This window comes from Carcharodon carcharias, chromosome 14, assembly GCF_017639515.1.
Source record: "Carcharodon carcharias isolate sCarCar2 chromosome 14, sCarCar2.pri, whole genome shotgun sequence".
Lineage (NCBI taxonomy): Eukaryota > Metazoa > Chordata > Chondrichthyes > Lamniformes > Lamnidae > Carcharodon > Carcharodon carcharias.
In genome coordinates, this window is record NC_054480.1 from 127846559 (window position 1) to 127863001 (window position 16443).

The 16443-nt window shown below is 42.1% G+C and overlaps 1 protein-coding gene across 3 annotated transcripts in view; it reads left to right on the forward strand.

Annotated features, from left to right (window-relative positions):
* slc25a42 (solute carrier family 25 member 42) overlaps positions 1-16443 on the forward strand; it is a 48516-nt gene that overhangs the window by 13788 nt on the left and 18285 nt on the right. For all 3 annotated transcript variants that reach the window (XM_041204219.1, XM_041204220.1, XM_041204221.1), the window contains exons 2-4: positions 5466-5557; positions 9270-9381; positions 10178-10203. In XM_041204219.1, the coding sequence (XP_041060153.1) occupies positions 5513-5557; positions 9270-9381; positions 10178-10203 (183 nt within the window). In that variant the 5' untranslated portion in view covers positions 5466-5512. The remainder of the gene's footprint in view (positions 1-5465; positions 5558-9269; positions 9382-10177; positions 10204-16443) is intronic.

Sequence of the window (16443 nt, forward strand, 5' to 3'; positions counted from 1 at the left end):
AAATGTACTCCGAGATTGTTCACCCATGGGGTTTGTCTGCACAACAATGGCTTTTGACTTTAATTTAGTCTAGTGTAAAATGAAAATTGTCAATTTATAGTTGATTGAACTAGATAAGTAATTTAGAGATTGAAATCTTTGCTAGTGCTAAAACATATCAATTAGGAAGTGTATTGCCAAGTACAGAACAGAGTCACATGTTCCAATAAACTCCTAAGATCAATCTCTGATCTGTGCTGAATAAGCTGTTCTTTGACAGATACTACAGTGCCCAGAGCTAGTGAGATTTTAAAAATCAGCTAGGATTCTCAGCCAATGGTTGACCTGAAACTTCACTCTATTTCTCTCTGCACAGATACAGCTTGACCTTCTTAGTATTTTCAGCATTTTCTGTTTTTCTCATCCAATGCTCCTTGTTGGAAAATTGTTGAACTCAATACCTTGTCCCCACCAACTGATTCATGATCTCCTATCCCTATCCCAATGCATCTCCCATGTTTATACCCTCAAATCTGAGGACCACATTCTGGAGTATACTTGGTGCATTACCAGCCTGGTCCACTATTGAGTATTGTCATAACTTTCTCTCCATGGTCAAATCCTCTTTATGTTGCAGCACAATTTGGAAGACCATGTCAGCTTGCGATGCCTTATCTCTGTGTCACAAGTAGCAAGAGGCCAAAAGCAGGAAGATTGGTTAAGTTGAGGTGGTTCATCTTAGAGCAGAGAAGGCTGAGGGCAGATCTTAGTAGCAGTGTTCCAGTTATAAGGGGTTTTGATAGAACAAGGAGAAACTTGTTTCCTTTGGCAAGTGGATCAGTGACCAGAGGTAACAGACATAAGGAGAAACCTTTTTAATGCACCGATCTTTGATGTACTGCCTGAAAGTATGGTGGAAGCAGATTTAATTATGGCTGCCAAATTGGATAATTGTGAGGAGGGAAAATTTGCAGGGCTACAGGGAAAAGGCGGGGGAATATAGGACTATTTTAGTTCTGGCAGAGAGCTGGCATATGCGTGATGGGCTGAATGGCTTCCTTCTGTGCTGTAACTATTCTGTGGTTCTATGATTTTAAAATGGTTGGTAAAAGAACTAAACAGGAAATTGGGATAATTTTTTGCATACAGAGGTTTGTTAAAATCTGAAATGTTCTTCCTGATAGGATTCCATAGAAACTATCAAAAGGCATTTGGTCATGTACTTGAGAAATGATCTGCAGGATTTTCTCTTTCAAAGAACCAACAGACAGGGCATGCCGAATGGCTGTTATCTTTGCATTTAAAATTTTATTAGTGGGAGTGATTGGGACCCATTTTTGAAATTATTATTGAAATGGAAGTTTTGGGCTCATTAAATAATGTTTGTTGTTGGGGAATGGAATACCTTCTATTTTGGGCACTTGTACTCAATTTTAACCATTTCAATATCGGGTACATGTTTTAGTCTAAGCTAGGTTAGTCTAAACTAACCATCTTTTTTCTTTCTGTGTATAGTTTTTATTATTCCCCCTCAATTAACATCACATGGTCATTATCATATTGTGGTTTATGGGAGCTTGCTGTGGATAGGGTATTTGACTGAGGAAGACATTGTGGCTGTACATGATTTTGGTCCTAATATGTCGCTTCTCGTGCTTTTTCCGTTACGCCTCATCATTGTGCCTGTACCAACTTTAGATGAGTAACCCAAATTAAATTTTTCTGTTTACTACATCAGCTGTTGTCTGGCCTCCCTGAGTGGTATTAACAGCAACAACATCTTTATATTTAAATAGCACCTTGGATGTAATAAAAGGGACCAAGGCCCTCCACAGGAGCATTATAAAACAAAGTACAGCACCAAGCTACAGAAGGAGATGTTAGGTCAGATGACCAAAAGCTTGGCCAAGGAGGTAGGAAAGGTAGGTTTTGAGTGTCTTAAAGGAGGAAAGTGAGATAACCAGGAGGAGAGGGTAATCCAGAGGTTGGGGCCTAGGAATCTGAAGCATGGCCACCAGTGGTGGAGTGACTTAAATTCGGGGTGCTCAAGAGGCCAGGTTTAGAGGAATATAGATTCCCAGTTTAGTGTCGATAATTATCTCTTTTGTGCTCTAGGCCCAATATCACTAGAAGCTGGATTAAAATTGCTTAAATTGGTTTCATATTGGACTCCTAAAGCCAGCAAAGAGGAGATTTTTGTCCTACAGTCTGGGCTTGATTTGTGCCCAGGTCCCAATGTAGGACACGCTTCCACCAATATTCCTTTTGAAGATTTATACCTGTTTCCTACATTACAACAGCAAGTACAGTTCAAAAGTACATAATAGGCTGCCCTGAGGATTTGAAAGGTGTGATAAATTACTTGCTGGTTCTGTCTCCATATCCCCCCCCACCTGCCCCCACCCTGGCCCTCCTGTCTCCGCCCCCACCCCACCCTGTTGGCCTGTCTCCCATCCCCCTTCTCTCTAACCCACTATCTTCTCCCCAACTCCTTCCCACCTGGCCCCCTCTCTCCACACACACAGCATACCCCACCATGCCTCTGTCTGCCTCATTGGATGTTTATCTTTTTGGATTATATTCATAGCATTTCGTCCCCATGTTATGTTTGGCTTTAATAGTTATTGGTAAGACAGATTGTGCTGGAGCAGTGTTGTATTTAGTTTCGAGTGTGTTGAGTGATTGTGTACAGGCCAGACTGCAGATGGAGGGTGATTCAACATCAGTCATTTCAAAATACTCAGTAACTGAGAACATGGGACTTGCAGCATTTGCCACGTGCTGAAAAGCATTGACAGCACTGACCCTTGATACAGGTTGGATTGCATCCAAGAATAAATCTTTGCTTTGAAAGAGGACGTGATCTAGCATTAGTCTAGCAAAGATGAAAAGAGAGACAATGAATGCTTGAAGTTTGAAATAAAAAGCAGAAACTGAAGCCTGATCTTTAATCAATGCTGATGCTTTACCCATTTCTTTCTGTTGGATGCTAACTGGCCTGCACTTCAGACACATTGCTAATTTAAATTAGTGTTTAGCTTTTCTTGTCTGTATACTCCAATATTTTCTTCCATTCTTATTTTGTTTTGTCAGCTAATTTTTCTCTCCTCTCCAGAAGCTGTTGACGTTTGCTGTTTGTGTTTCCAACAGCACTGGCAGCCTATCTGCTCCTCATTTAAGTGTCCTGTCAAGTTTGAGACTATGCGATACTGTCTATTTGACTGTGGGGGCGTTGCAGTTACATCTAATCTGACATTGTACAGGTGTAAGCGGGGATCCATCCTGATTTCCATTACTCCTGCTGTCCTCTGACTACATTGGCTCCAGGTTTCCCAAAGCTTCAGATTATGGGGAGATGGCGGGGTAGTGGTAATGTCACTGGACTAGTAATCTAGAGGCCCAGGCTAATGCCTTGGGGACATGAGTTCAAATCTCACTACAGCAGCTGGTAGAATTTAAATTAAATTAAAACTAGAATTGAAAGCTAGTCTTAATAATGGTGAACATGAATCTATCATCGATTGTTGTAAAAGCACATCTATTTCACTAATGTCCCTTAGGGAAGGAAGTCTGCCACCCTTATCTGGTCTTCATCTGATCCAGACCCACAACAATGTGGTTGACCCTTAATTGCACTCTGAAATGCTGAGCAAGCCACTCAAGGACAATTAACAATGGACAACAATTGCTGGCCTTGCCAGTAATGCCCACGTCCCATGAAAGAATAAAAAGAATGCATTCCCCCCTCTCTTTGTAACTCCACCTCCCAATCAGTCTGTTCCCCTGGCTTGAGCTTCTTGTGCACCTCCAACCTTTTACCCTATTGATTGCCCCTTAAGCTGCTATGGTCCCACTGTGTTGAATTCCCTCCCAAAACGCTCTAGTTCTTTCCCTTCCGGTAACAGCCTCCTATAAAATGTACATTTGGCTAAGATTTTGGTCAACTGTTCCTGGTTATCGCCACCTTTGCTTGCTGTGCACTCGTCCGTCTCAACTTTGTCAATTGCATTGGGACATTTTTCTGATCTGAGGATGCTATATAAATGCAAATCATTGTCATTGTCCTTGCAAGGTAAGAAGCTGGATTCTGCTTTGAGCCGCCCCCCCACCATGAGAGTATGTTTGAAATCAGTAATGGTAGTGTTGGAAAAACCGCATGAATAATACAGTTGGCACCACAATAGGCTGAAGGGACAAAGCAACAAAAATATTGAAAATAATATTTACTTTTACTGTTGCAGATTTGATTGAGTTGTTTATAAGATCAAAATGCAGCACAAACCAAATTTAGCGCAAAAACTCCAGGGCATTTGACTAAAAGTCTGAATGTTACTGTACCCTTGAATCGATTTATTGGTGAAGCTGAATGCAAAATATCAGCTGTAGGCTCTCTAGTACACTACATTAAAATAACCTTGATATTTGCGGAAAGTTGACTGAAAGAAAGACCTGGTGACTCTAGAACTTCGGGCTGTTAAGATGCTGGCTGAACTCTCATTCCAAAGAGACTGGGAAGGGGATGTGTGATGCAGATTTTGCAGAATTGCTGAGAGAGATGGAAGCTGTGGCTGTAGGCAGGTTATTTACCTTAGGTACTCTGTTCACGTCCTCCAGCTTGGCACAAAAACTTCAAATGCCTTCAGGATTTTGATTTTTCTTGTGTGCATTTTTTTATTACTGACACTTGTTTCGATCAGGATTTCCATTGGGTAGGGAAGCACATCTGCAGTCCAGTTTGGATTTAATCTGTAGCTGAAAGTGCAGTAGCAATAGCATCTGTTATTAAACTCCTCAATGTGACATTTGAGAGCCGCAAGAAAAGGACAACCTTTACAGAACCAATTTTATTACTATTGCACACACTTGGGTGAGGAAATATATTTAACAAAAATGTAAGTGCAAATAGTACAAAACGTAATTGTATTCAAGAACATTTACTAATATATGTATTTATTTATCTCCCTGCTCCCGCAGCTTTTCTTGCAATCCAGCATTCCTTCCCGAGCTCAGCTTTAATCTGCGCACCAACCTCCAGCGTAGCACCAACTTCCTTCATCAGCTCACTGCTTGCAAACTGGCACACAGTTGAAGAGAGACTTAGTGCCCTGCTTCTTCTGCCAGAATGCTCACTGTTTTCAGCAAGAAACCCATCGTGTTTAGGCCGTAGTGAAGGTTTTGCATGTGTTTGCTGAATGTTTGATTAATGAATGAACGAATAAATAGCGCAGGAAAGGGAAGAGTCCCAGGCATGGTCACAAACAGTGCATGGTTGCTGATCAACTTGCTGCATTCATAGTAGAGCATGAGGACACTCCATCAATTGTCTGACCGTCCTTCCCATCCCATTGACTGTGCCACCGTGTCCAGCGCTGCTGCACAGTGTGAGCCTGCTTTCATCCTGCTCACTGAATCCATATTTTTTCTTGAGCTGCAGCTTGGCCACCCTTGCAATAAGTCATTGACGATGATCCTTTATTCTTTTACAGGAGTCCTGTGATCCTCACCCTGTCCTGTATATGTGAGGGGGATTGGTATGGAGAATGTTGTGAAGAAATCTCTTGAAACTACTCCCAATCAGGTAATGGTAAGAATGAAGAATGGAGTAGGATGATTGAGGCCTCTCCAGAGATCTCAATGATTACCTTGTCAAGCCAAAACTTAGTACGTTGATGCTCAGAATGGAAATGTGGAATGGCATGGTTAATATCCATGTGGAAAATGATGACTGTGCATAGATTGGTAAACCTAGTGTTTTCAGTAGGCCACAATCGAAGAAACATCCCGATGATCTAATGGGTAAAGGCGTAGCATTGAACTGCCTAGACTTGGTATGATTCCTACTCAGTATTGAGTGCATTTACCTCAGTCCGGCATGCAGTAGGTATACTACGGTTGAACTGGTGGGTAAGGGTCCATCGCTGTAACACTGGGGTACGTTACTGATGAGTGCACATCTGTCACTGTATAACTTGGGATATAGTACTGGTGGGAACAGGTTTGACTGTGACTATGCGTTGCGGAGAGAAAATTGTACTAATCATACAATTAACATACTGCTGCATGGTCAGATTCCATAACCTGTGTGAAGACAGCTGATGTTAGTTCGGTATGCTACAGTTAGCTTTAGTGGGCAAAGGAGAGGAAAGTCAACAGATGAAGACAGAATTGGATTTGGCTGTAATTTGCTCCGTGGTAAAATAGTTTTCTGTCACCTATCATCAATACTGTCAAGTTAGGAATAAGCAATTGCATGAACAAGTGGGAGATCCTTAAATGAAAACCTAACAAATACATTGCCTTGAACAGCAGCATTATTTTTTTTTTCAGAAATGCAACTTAGTAATTGGGAAAGAAAGTGACATGCTATTAATTTGTGGCATATTGATTTTAGGAGGTCTTGGGGTGCAGTGGTAGTGTCCCTACCTCTGACCCAGAAACTCTGGTTTCAAGTCTCACTTCAGGACTTGATGACCACAGAAGGTGTGCTCATAATATGGTCAAACAGGTTGACTATCAGCTTGTAATATGCCCGATGGCAGGTGGTAAGAGTGGGAGAGTTTCATGGTGAGCCATACTGCAGAAGGCAACGGCAAACCACTGCATTACGTTGTCAAGCATAATCATGGTCTGATCCAATGGAAGCTCAGAGTCACCAATGCCCTGTTAGGGGGAGGATATTAGTTTCACTATGTTAAATAAGCCTAGGTGACAACACTGTCTTCATTCATTATGCCTCATCCAATATTAAAATTCATTCTGATTCTGTGTTTGATATGATTCCAGTCATCCCAAAGTCATTTTATATCTTTTCAGAACCTTTTCAATTTGGAATTTTTATGATTTGAAAACCAAGTAACAAACTTTACCGAACAGTAAATACGTTTGCTCCTTCCTGTTAGCATCTCAAAATCTGGGACCTTTCAAGGATTTAACACTGGCACAGAAATAGCTGGCTGTGTATTTGAAGCAGTTCTTTGCAGACCATCCTTATCACCAAGGCGCATTAATTTGTAGCAGCTGGATCTGCCTCCTTATTACATAGCAGCTAAGAAGAGTAGCAACTCTCCCTTAAAGTTTATTCCTCGAGCCCAAATTAACAGGTTATTATCTCATTGCTCTTTCTGGGATATTGCTATGCTGCCTGTTGCACTCCCTCCAATTACAATACTGTAAGTCCTTAAAGTTGTGGCTGTGTTCCTAAAACTTGTGACTTTAAGTGAATCATGGGTTCCCATAGGAATCAATGCTAAAGCCAAAGTTAGGTTCCTTCAGAAACCTCTTGCATGGAATAAGCAATGTACAGATTAAAATAAAAACATAAGTGCTGGAAGAATTCAGCAGGTCTGGCAGCATCTGTGGAGAGAGGAACAGAGTTAACGTTTTGAGTCCAATATGACTTTTTGAACTGGTACAAATTGAAATACTGTACTGCACATGTGCAGCACTGTGCATTCTTAGTTGTAATAACTGGCCAAATAAAACAAATAACTGAATCTAACAGAAATATTGTATAAATTCAAATTAGTTAATACTAAATCACCCAAACAAGCCCTGAGTATTATTGCTTCTATGTCTCACCCACAACACCCCTGAAATTCAACTCTATTTTTTGCTAGCTTTCCTTTTGCCACCCTGCTTCCCCCCCCACCCCCCCACCACCCCACTCCACCCCACTCCACTCCCTGCTGACAGTCTGCAGGGGGCTGAGCCCCTGTCCTGGCTGCATATTGAGTTGGGAGCCCTGTTTCGTTCCTCCACATCCCCCACCCCCCAGGTTACTTGCACTTCAGCACCTGATCGGCAGTCAGCAGCTTACTGCCCCCAAGCTGCCATGGCACCTCTCCTAGAGGCGGTACTATCCTGTCTGAGCCTCTGGGTCAGGTTCCCTGCCCTGTGCTCCTGCTCCAAGGATCTTGGGCCTCATTCTTTCCCCACAGCCTTGGCCTCTGGTGACTGTGATGGCAGCTTTGGCATCAGAACATGGTGGCAGCTGGCCCAGAGTGCAGATGATGTGAAAACAAAAATGGTAACGCAAATTGGAAAAACAGGCCCTAAAGAAGTGACAACGTTAAAATGAAAACAACATTAAGCAGGGTGACTTTTGTTTCTCTCATGGATGTGGATGTCACTGGCTTGGCCAACAATTATTGCCCATTCCTAATTGCTCTTGAGAAAGTGATGGTGAGCCACCTTGAACTGCTGCAGTCCATGTGGTGTAGGTACATCCACGGTGCTGTGAGGAAGTGAGTTCCAGGATTTTAACTCAGTGTCAATGCAAGAATGGCAATATAGTTCCAAGTCAGGATGGTGTGTGGCTTCAAGAGGAATTTGCTGATGCTGGTTTTCCCTTGCCCTTGGCCACCTTGCTGGTAGAGATTGTGGGTTTGGAAGGTGCTGTCTAAGGAGCCTTGGTGAGTTGCAGCAAGGACTTACTGTCGTAGTTACACTTCATAAGTACCTAATTGGCTGTATCGTGATTTGGCATGTCCTGATTTCATGGCTATATAAATGCAAGTCTTTTGCTTGCTTTTGTGCTTTCACTCGCACTCGTTTTTTTTTATCTGCAGCCCTGTGCTTTGTTCTTCGTGTTGTGTGCCAGCTTTTTTTTTCCTCTTGCCTCTCAGCTGTCCCTCATTCTGCCTTAACCACGATAAGCAAACTGTTGATTGGCATTTCTGTGCCATTGATGCATCATGGCAGAAGTGTGCACAAGATGCACTGCAGCAACTTGCCAAATCTTCTTCGACAGTACCTTCCAAACCCGCAATCTCTACCTAGAAGGACAACAGTAGTAGGCTCGCGGGGAAGTTAATACCTCCACATTCACTTCCAAGTCTCACACTATTCTGATGTCACTGTTCCTTCATCGTCACTGGGTCAAAATCTTAGAACTCGCTCCCTAACAGGAGTATATTCACGTTATGGGCTGCTGTGATTTAAGATGTTGGCTCACTACCACCTTTTCAAATGTCTAGCGATGGGCAATAAATGTTGGCCTTGCAAATGGCACCTATATCCTGTGAATGAATGAAGGAAAACCCTGGGAGTGTTCAGCAGCATAGAGGGAGCTTAACTTTGTGTTGTGTACCAACCCTGGGAGTGTTTGATGGCGACTGTATAGAGGGAGTTTTACTTTGTACGTAACCCATGCTGTGTACTTGATGCCTTGAATTGGAAACCTTTCCTCCCAATACCCTGACCTTGTGGAACCGAAAAATTCACAAACTTATGAAATGGACGTTAAGATGTTATCATTCTGGATTGACATGTGTTTTGCTCTGACTTTCTAGGATGTGAGAGGGAGGCGACACATAATTAATTCCCTCATCTCAGGGGCGATCGCTGGAGCTGTTGCAAAGACAACAGTGGCACCACTGGATAGAGCCAAAATAATATTTCAAGGTAGGAGGAGATGGCCACAGTGGAATTCATTGTTTACTCTGGATGTGCTCTACATGTTTAGTTTATATGAAGGAGAATGTCATAGTGCAGGCTCAACTTGCATGTTCCCTGGTCATTGGAGCTTGCACTTGTTGGCAGTGATGCACAGATTAGCATCTGGTTTGGAGAGTATACCAAAGACTGGCTTGAGTTTCAAAGCTGTGGGTAAAGTTACTGCCTGACGTGTGTCGTACAGAAACAAAGGCGGCAAGCTTCATCCTTATATTCTGCTGTGTGGGCCGAGGGTCACTATCTGGCTTTAGGGCTGGGGGATAAAAAAATCAGCCTGGGTTCAAACCCAGTCTGAATAATATTCTATTTGTCATTCTCTTGTTCTCTCTCTCTCTCTCTCTCTCTCTCTCTTCTCAGTTATTCGGGTGGTCCCTTGCCCAGTTGTTTGCTCTTTAACGCACATGCATTTCGCACTCTTGTTTCCTTTCAATTCTCTCCACCAGTTTGGAAATTCAGTTTGCTTCCTATGTAATGTACGTTCTCAAAACCCACTTATAATTCAGCACATATTGGTACTGAATTGGCAGCCTCAACCCAGTTTACAGTCTGCTGATGTGGGAATTGGAGAGCTGTGAAATGAAACGTGCTTCTGGGGCAGAGTTGAAGGGAGGTTAACTATGTTGTACCTGACCTATTAATGTTTGATCCCAGCATTTAATTTGATGCATGCCTCTGCATATGTATTGATGGAATGTCTGCTGTAGCATTGTCAAGTCTAACTATTTTCTTTTTCCCCCATCCACAGTATCTTCAAGAGGGTTCTCAGCCAAGGTGAGGATATTTCTTTCTTTCTGTCTTCACCCCTTGCACTCTCCCTGACTTCCCCACTAACCCATCCATCTGTTTGTTGCACATCGTTTGTGTCTCACTCCTTTTAAAGAGATCAAGTAAACCAGTCATTTCCTGTTGGTTTCTTCTGACCCCCTCACAGACCTTGGGGTTGGTCTTGGAACAATTGGTCTCAAATCGACCTGAGGACAAGGTGGCCTTAAAGGGATACACCACCTTTATCGGCAGTGAATGCATTGTGCATTATATAACTCATGTATGAAATAAAATGATGTATCCCTAGACCTAGTGTGAGCAGTGTCACATAAATATGCCTGAAGTTGATTGGTTTTTGAAAAAGCTAACAGAACTATAAACCTCTGGTTAGACCTCAGCTGGAGCATTATGTCCATATCTGGTCACCATACCTTGGAGAGGGTGTGGAGGAGATTTGTCAGAATGGTTCCAGAGATGAGAGAGTTCAATTTATATCATGAGACTGGAGAAGTTTTGGATTGTTCTCCTTAAAGCAGAGAAGGTTAAGAGGAGATTTGGTAGAGGTATTTAAAATTATGAAGAGTTTTGATGAGAGGGATGGGAAGAACCTGTTTCTACTGACAGAAGACATAGACTTATTGACAAAATAATTGACAAAAGATCCAGAGGCTGAGAATTGAAATATTTTTAAGCAGCGAGTTATGACATAGGATGCACTTCCTGAAATGTTGATAGATGCATATTCAGTTGTAACTTTTTCAAAAATGGGAATTAACTACATGCAAGAAAAGAGCAGGGGTGTGCGACTAATCTGATGACTTTATCATTACAGTGGTTATATTTTAAGAGCATTTTTTTACTTCTACAAAGTTCTCTAGGATTTCATGAGGCCATGTAAGGCACTGTATGTTAATAAAAGTTCCCTTTTTTTTGTGCACCCTGCAAGAATGTATAATATGCTGCTGTATCTTCTTACTGTCACTGGAGGGAGCTCCTTAGCTCATTTCGAGTGTGAATTTAAACTCCTGCTTTTCACCAAGTTTACCTTGTGTGAAGCAGAACTGCCGGCATAGACAAGGTGGAAGTGGCCTGTTCCTGTGCTGTAGACTTGATGTATACATTTATTTCTGATGAGGGAACCCACTAACAAAAGTGTGGGAAGCGAACAGTTTCCGAGAAGACAATTTCATTCAATGGGTGTTTGAAGAAAATTAATTTGCAAGTTAATGGAGAGAGAGCTGGAATGCGGGATTAAATTGAACAGCTCTTTCTAAGAGCCTGCACAGTTGTGAAGGGCCAAATAGCTGTCAGCTGAGCACAAAGATGTTATGATTGGTGGATGTAATGGGGGATCTCTTGGAGTTAACCAGCTAGAATTTTAAAACGCAGAAGCAGACCATTGAGTCCAACTGACCCGTGCTGGCATTTCTGCTTCACGCAAACCTCCTTGCACTTCTCATCTCATCATATCAACATATCCTCCTCCTCCTTTCTTGCTAATGTACTCATCTAGCTTCCCCTTAAATATATTTATGCTATTTACCTCAACCACTCCTTGTGGTGGTCAGTTTCACGTTGATACCACTCACTAGGCAAAGAGGTTTTTCCTGAGTTCTCTAATGGATTTATTAGTGACTGTTTTATATTTATGGCCCCTAGTTTTGGACTCGCTCAGAAGTGGCAACGTCTTATATAAGTTTACCCTATTGAAATCCTCTATCATGTCACCCTCAGCCCCTCTCTTTCTAGAGAAAAGACCCCAGCCTGTTCAGTCTTCATTTGAAGAAAAAAATTCTGTTTTGTTTGTTTGGAAATCTGTCCAACAGAGAAATTACTGCCCATGAAACAAGACACTCTGCTGTTAGTTTAGTGGAGTTTCAACTGATTTAAAATAGACTTGTTAATTAATGTCTGTGTTAAGTAGTGAAGCATGAAATATGCAAGGATGAGTTAAAAGTTCAGGTGTTAAATTACTGATGGTACATTTAGGCTGATAGTTCCACACCTGCTGTACTGCAGCATGAACATTAATGTTTTGGCTGAGATTATTTTTGTTTTTGTAACCTTCACCTAATTCAGTTGAAAACCATCTCTGTCTACACCTCACTTCCACCCAACATCATCAGTTAGGACTTTGGATTTTCAAACTCGACAAACCTATGAGTCCTGTCACTGTCCACTGCCTGTTTACAATCACACAGTACAGAAGGCCATTCAGCCCATTATGCTTGTGCTGGCTCTGAGAACTTTGTTCCCCTGCTCTTTCATTCTCCCTCTCATCTTTTTATATTTTCTATTCTCCCTTTTAAAATTTACTGGATTTTGCTGCCAGAATATTTGATATGGCATTCCATGTCCCAGCAATTCTCTGCATAAAATAAATCCCCTAATTTTTGTCCTTGTTCTCTTGGTAAACTTAAATTGATACCCTCGAGGTACCCCTCTCCAAACAATCAAGATCATTCTCCTTGATCTTTCACCTAAATTTTGAACGCCTTCATTAGATTTCCCATTAGACCATTTTTTTCCCTAATGAAAATGATATCAGTTTCTCTAACTTATTCAGTAAAATAAAGCCTCCGATCCCTGGTATCATAGTAAATTCCTTCTGCACACTCCCCATGGCCCCGACATCTTTCATAAAGTGCGGTGCCTAAAACTGAGCATGCAGTAATTTGTACACATTTATTTTTTTGCTGACTGTTGGGTACAAATTCTGTTCACTCCCAAGTGTCTAACTGGCCTCCAACCCATCCACAGGAGGTCATGGACGATGGTGAATCTGCACTTTGCTTTGGCTTGTGTGCTTACTCAGCACAGTCCAGAGTTAATGTTGGACTTTTCTTGTTTGCGGTGGATTGATTCACTGAAGGAGGTGAGGGGTGAACATTCCCCAGAGAGGCAAGACCACCTCAAAATAGCGAGATAAAAAGGAAAAAGCAATATACCGCTGATCTGAAATATAAAGAGAAAATGCTAAAAATAGCAGGCCAGACTGTATCTGTGGAGAGAGAGAGAAAACCAGGATATAATATGCAGCTGTCAGCAAATGAATGAGAAGCAAGCTTCGAGTGGAATCCACCAACAGCACAGACCCATATAGGGCCTAGCAAGGTTCCCTTCATGTTTGAACACTTGACCAGAATTAGAGTTAGGGGAGAGACTGAAGAGGCTGTTGTCGATGAGGCATTTTTGAGAGTTTGCAGCCTTGATTGTTTTGCTTCTCGTTTCCACACTGGTGAGAAATAATCGAACAGTGTCTCTTGTGAAAAGTCTGAGTGAACTAAATCACTTGTTGCATCTCAGCTGGAGTGTTGTGTCCCTTTCTGAGCACCCTGCCTTAGGAAGGATGTCAATGTCTTGGAGAGGGTACAGAGGAGATTTACCAGGGATCAGGGAGCTCAGTAATGTGGGCGGACTAATGAAGCTCTCCTTATAACAGAGTAGGCTAAGGGAAGATTCAACGGAGGTACTCAAAATTGCAAAGAGTTGCGATGAGAGTAGATGAAAAATTGTTTCCTTTGGGAGGAGGGTTGATGATTAGAGGACACAGATTTAATATAATTGGTAAACCAGCCTGGCATGAAATGAGAATTTATTTTTATGCAATGAGTTATCATCTGGAATGTGCTGCCTGAGAGGGTGATGGAAGCAAATTCATTGGTAGCTTTCAACTGGGAATTGGATAGATACTTGGAAAAAGGAATATTTGCAGGGCTATGGGGAAAGAGCAGGAGGCATGGGACTCATTGGATAGCTCTTCAATAGATTCAGCATGGACATGGTGGGCTGAATGGCCTCCTGTGCATGTATGTGTCTGTGATTTAGATGAGCTGCTGTCTGGTGTCTGCAGCTTCTGTTGGACAATCCAGAAGCTGCTGTTTGTGGTTTGTTTTACATCACAAATTGTGCCAGTGATTTTAGCTGCTAACAAGAAAAGTGACCTTACACCTTCAGGGATCTCTCTGTGGAAGAAATGGGCAAGATGAACCAGTCAATGGTAAGGGTGAAAAGTCTAAGAAATACTGCTGGCACCTTGATTCTATATGAACCTAACTGTAAGCACACAGTGCACCCCACTCAATATTTCCACTGAGGTGTTTGTTTATAAGTTTGTACCATCTTGCGACTGACAAGCAGTTCTGCAATGCAGGCTTGCGGTTAAATTTCGCTTAAATAGCACCTTTATCTTAAAACCATTCAAGGCACTTCACAGGACCGTTGCCAAACAGAATTTGGTGCTAAACCACATATGGAGATACTTGCACAGGGGACCAAAAACTTACTCAGAGGTAAGTTTTAAGGAGCATCTTAAAGGAGAGATGGGGAGAGATCACAGAATCACACAATGCAGAAGAGGCCCTTTGGCCCATTGAGTCTGCACCGATTCTGAGAAACACCTGACCTACTTACCTAATCCCATTTGCCAGCACTTGTCCCATTGCCTTAAATGTTATGTTTAGGGAGTGAATTCTAGAGCTTAATTTCAACATTGTGAGGTGGTTTGCATTGCACCAGATATTGGAACTGGCAAAAGCAGTATTTGAAGGGGCCTCACCCAATGCATTGGCTAGCTAACGTTCCACTCTCCAGCAAAACACCAGAAAAGAATAACTCCTCATTTGCTGCTTTGCTGTCTGTGGGAGCTTGCTGTGTGCAAATTGGTTCTGCATTTGTTTGTTAAACAATGACTGTGCTTCAGAAGTCATTTGTTGTCTGTGCAGCACTTTGGCCTGTTCTGAGGTGGTGCATTATAAATATACATTGGCTCATTCTTCATACAGCATTGTTGGTTTATGCGCACCAAGAGACTTCACGGAGGAAAAACAGTTGCCAAATTGTGAAGGAGGGGAGCACCTAGGAGAGCTGCCCGAGAGCTTGGTCCAAGAGATTTGTTTAAAGGTGGATAGATTTTGTGAGACATTTGCAAAGAATTGAACTGTGGCAGCTTGAAAACTTTGCTGGGGGTGCAGTGAGCCGTTGGAGGTGGTGCTGGTGTGTGGAATCTGCAGAAATGGCCAGAGTTGGAAGCCTGTCCTTCCCTTGTGTTGGTTAATTGGGTTTGCATGTAAGTTTTTTTTATATGCTATTCAAACAGATTGTGTAGCTGTTGTCAGAAGTCACTCTTTCTGCAGTAGAAAATACTGTAAACTGTTAACCAGATTTGTGCGCTGGTACTCAGAGTAAAGGGTTAAATTAAGGACAAAAATTTGGCCTGTCTTCCCTTGTAGAAACTCTTGTGCTTATATAGAGCCTTTCATGACCTCAATGTCCAAAGTGCAGTACAGATAATAAAATACTTTTGAAGTGTCGTCACTGTTGTAATGTAAGAAACACAAAGGCCAGTTTGCACACAGTAAGATCCTCTGAATAGCATGTGATGATGAGTAGATAATACTTTGTTTTGTGATTTTTGTTGGATGATAAATATTGGTTAGAACTCTGGGAAGAACTCCCCTATTCCCCTTCAAAATGGTGACCATGGATTGCTTTACATCCACCTAAGAGGACAGAAAGGGCTTCACTTTAATGTCTTATCCGAAAGACAGCACCTCCAACAATACAGTACTGTTCTGAAGTGTCAACCTTGATTATGTGCTTGGGTCTGGGTGACCTAACTGAGGTGTTTAAAATGATGAAAGGATTTGATGGGGTAGAGAAAGATAATCTTTTTTTTCTGGTGGAGTAATCTAAAACAAAGGGGGACACCATAACAGAATTAGAGCTAGATTATTCAAGAGTGAAATCAGGAAGCACTTGATTACACAGGCTGGTGGAAACCTGAAAAATTTGCCCCCAGACTGCTGTGCATATTGGGTCAATTAGAGTCTTCTGAGTTGATAAATTTTTGTTGGGCAAGGGTATCAGGGAGGAGCTGGTTAGCTCAGTTGGGGAGATAGCTAGCAACTGGTTCAGAATAATATTAACAGTGCCAGTTCAATTCCTATTCTGTCTGAGGCAGACTTGGGACCTGCTTTTTTGCCTGCCTCATGCAGTTGTGGAGTTGTGCGCCTCAATCTATATAACCAATTATCTCCCTCTCTCATAGAGAGATGCCTATGATCCCTCATGGATCACAGATAATTACCTAGCTACCTAAGGGTACTATATACAGCTTTAGTCTCCTTAATAGAAAAAGGATATAATTGCATTAGAAGCAGTTCAGAGCAGGTTCACCCTGCTCATTCCTGGGATGAAGGGCTTATCTTCTAAAGAAAGATTGAACAGGCTGGGCCTATAACCATT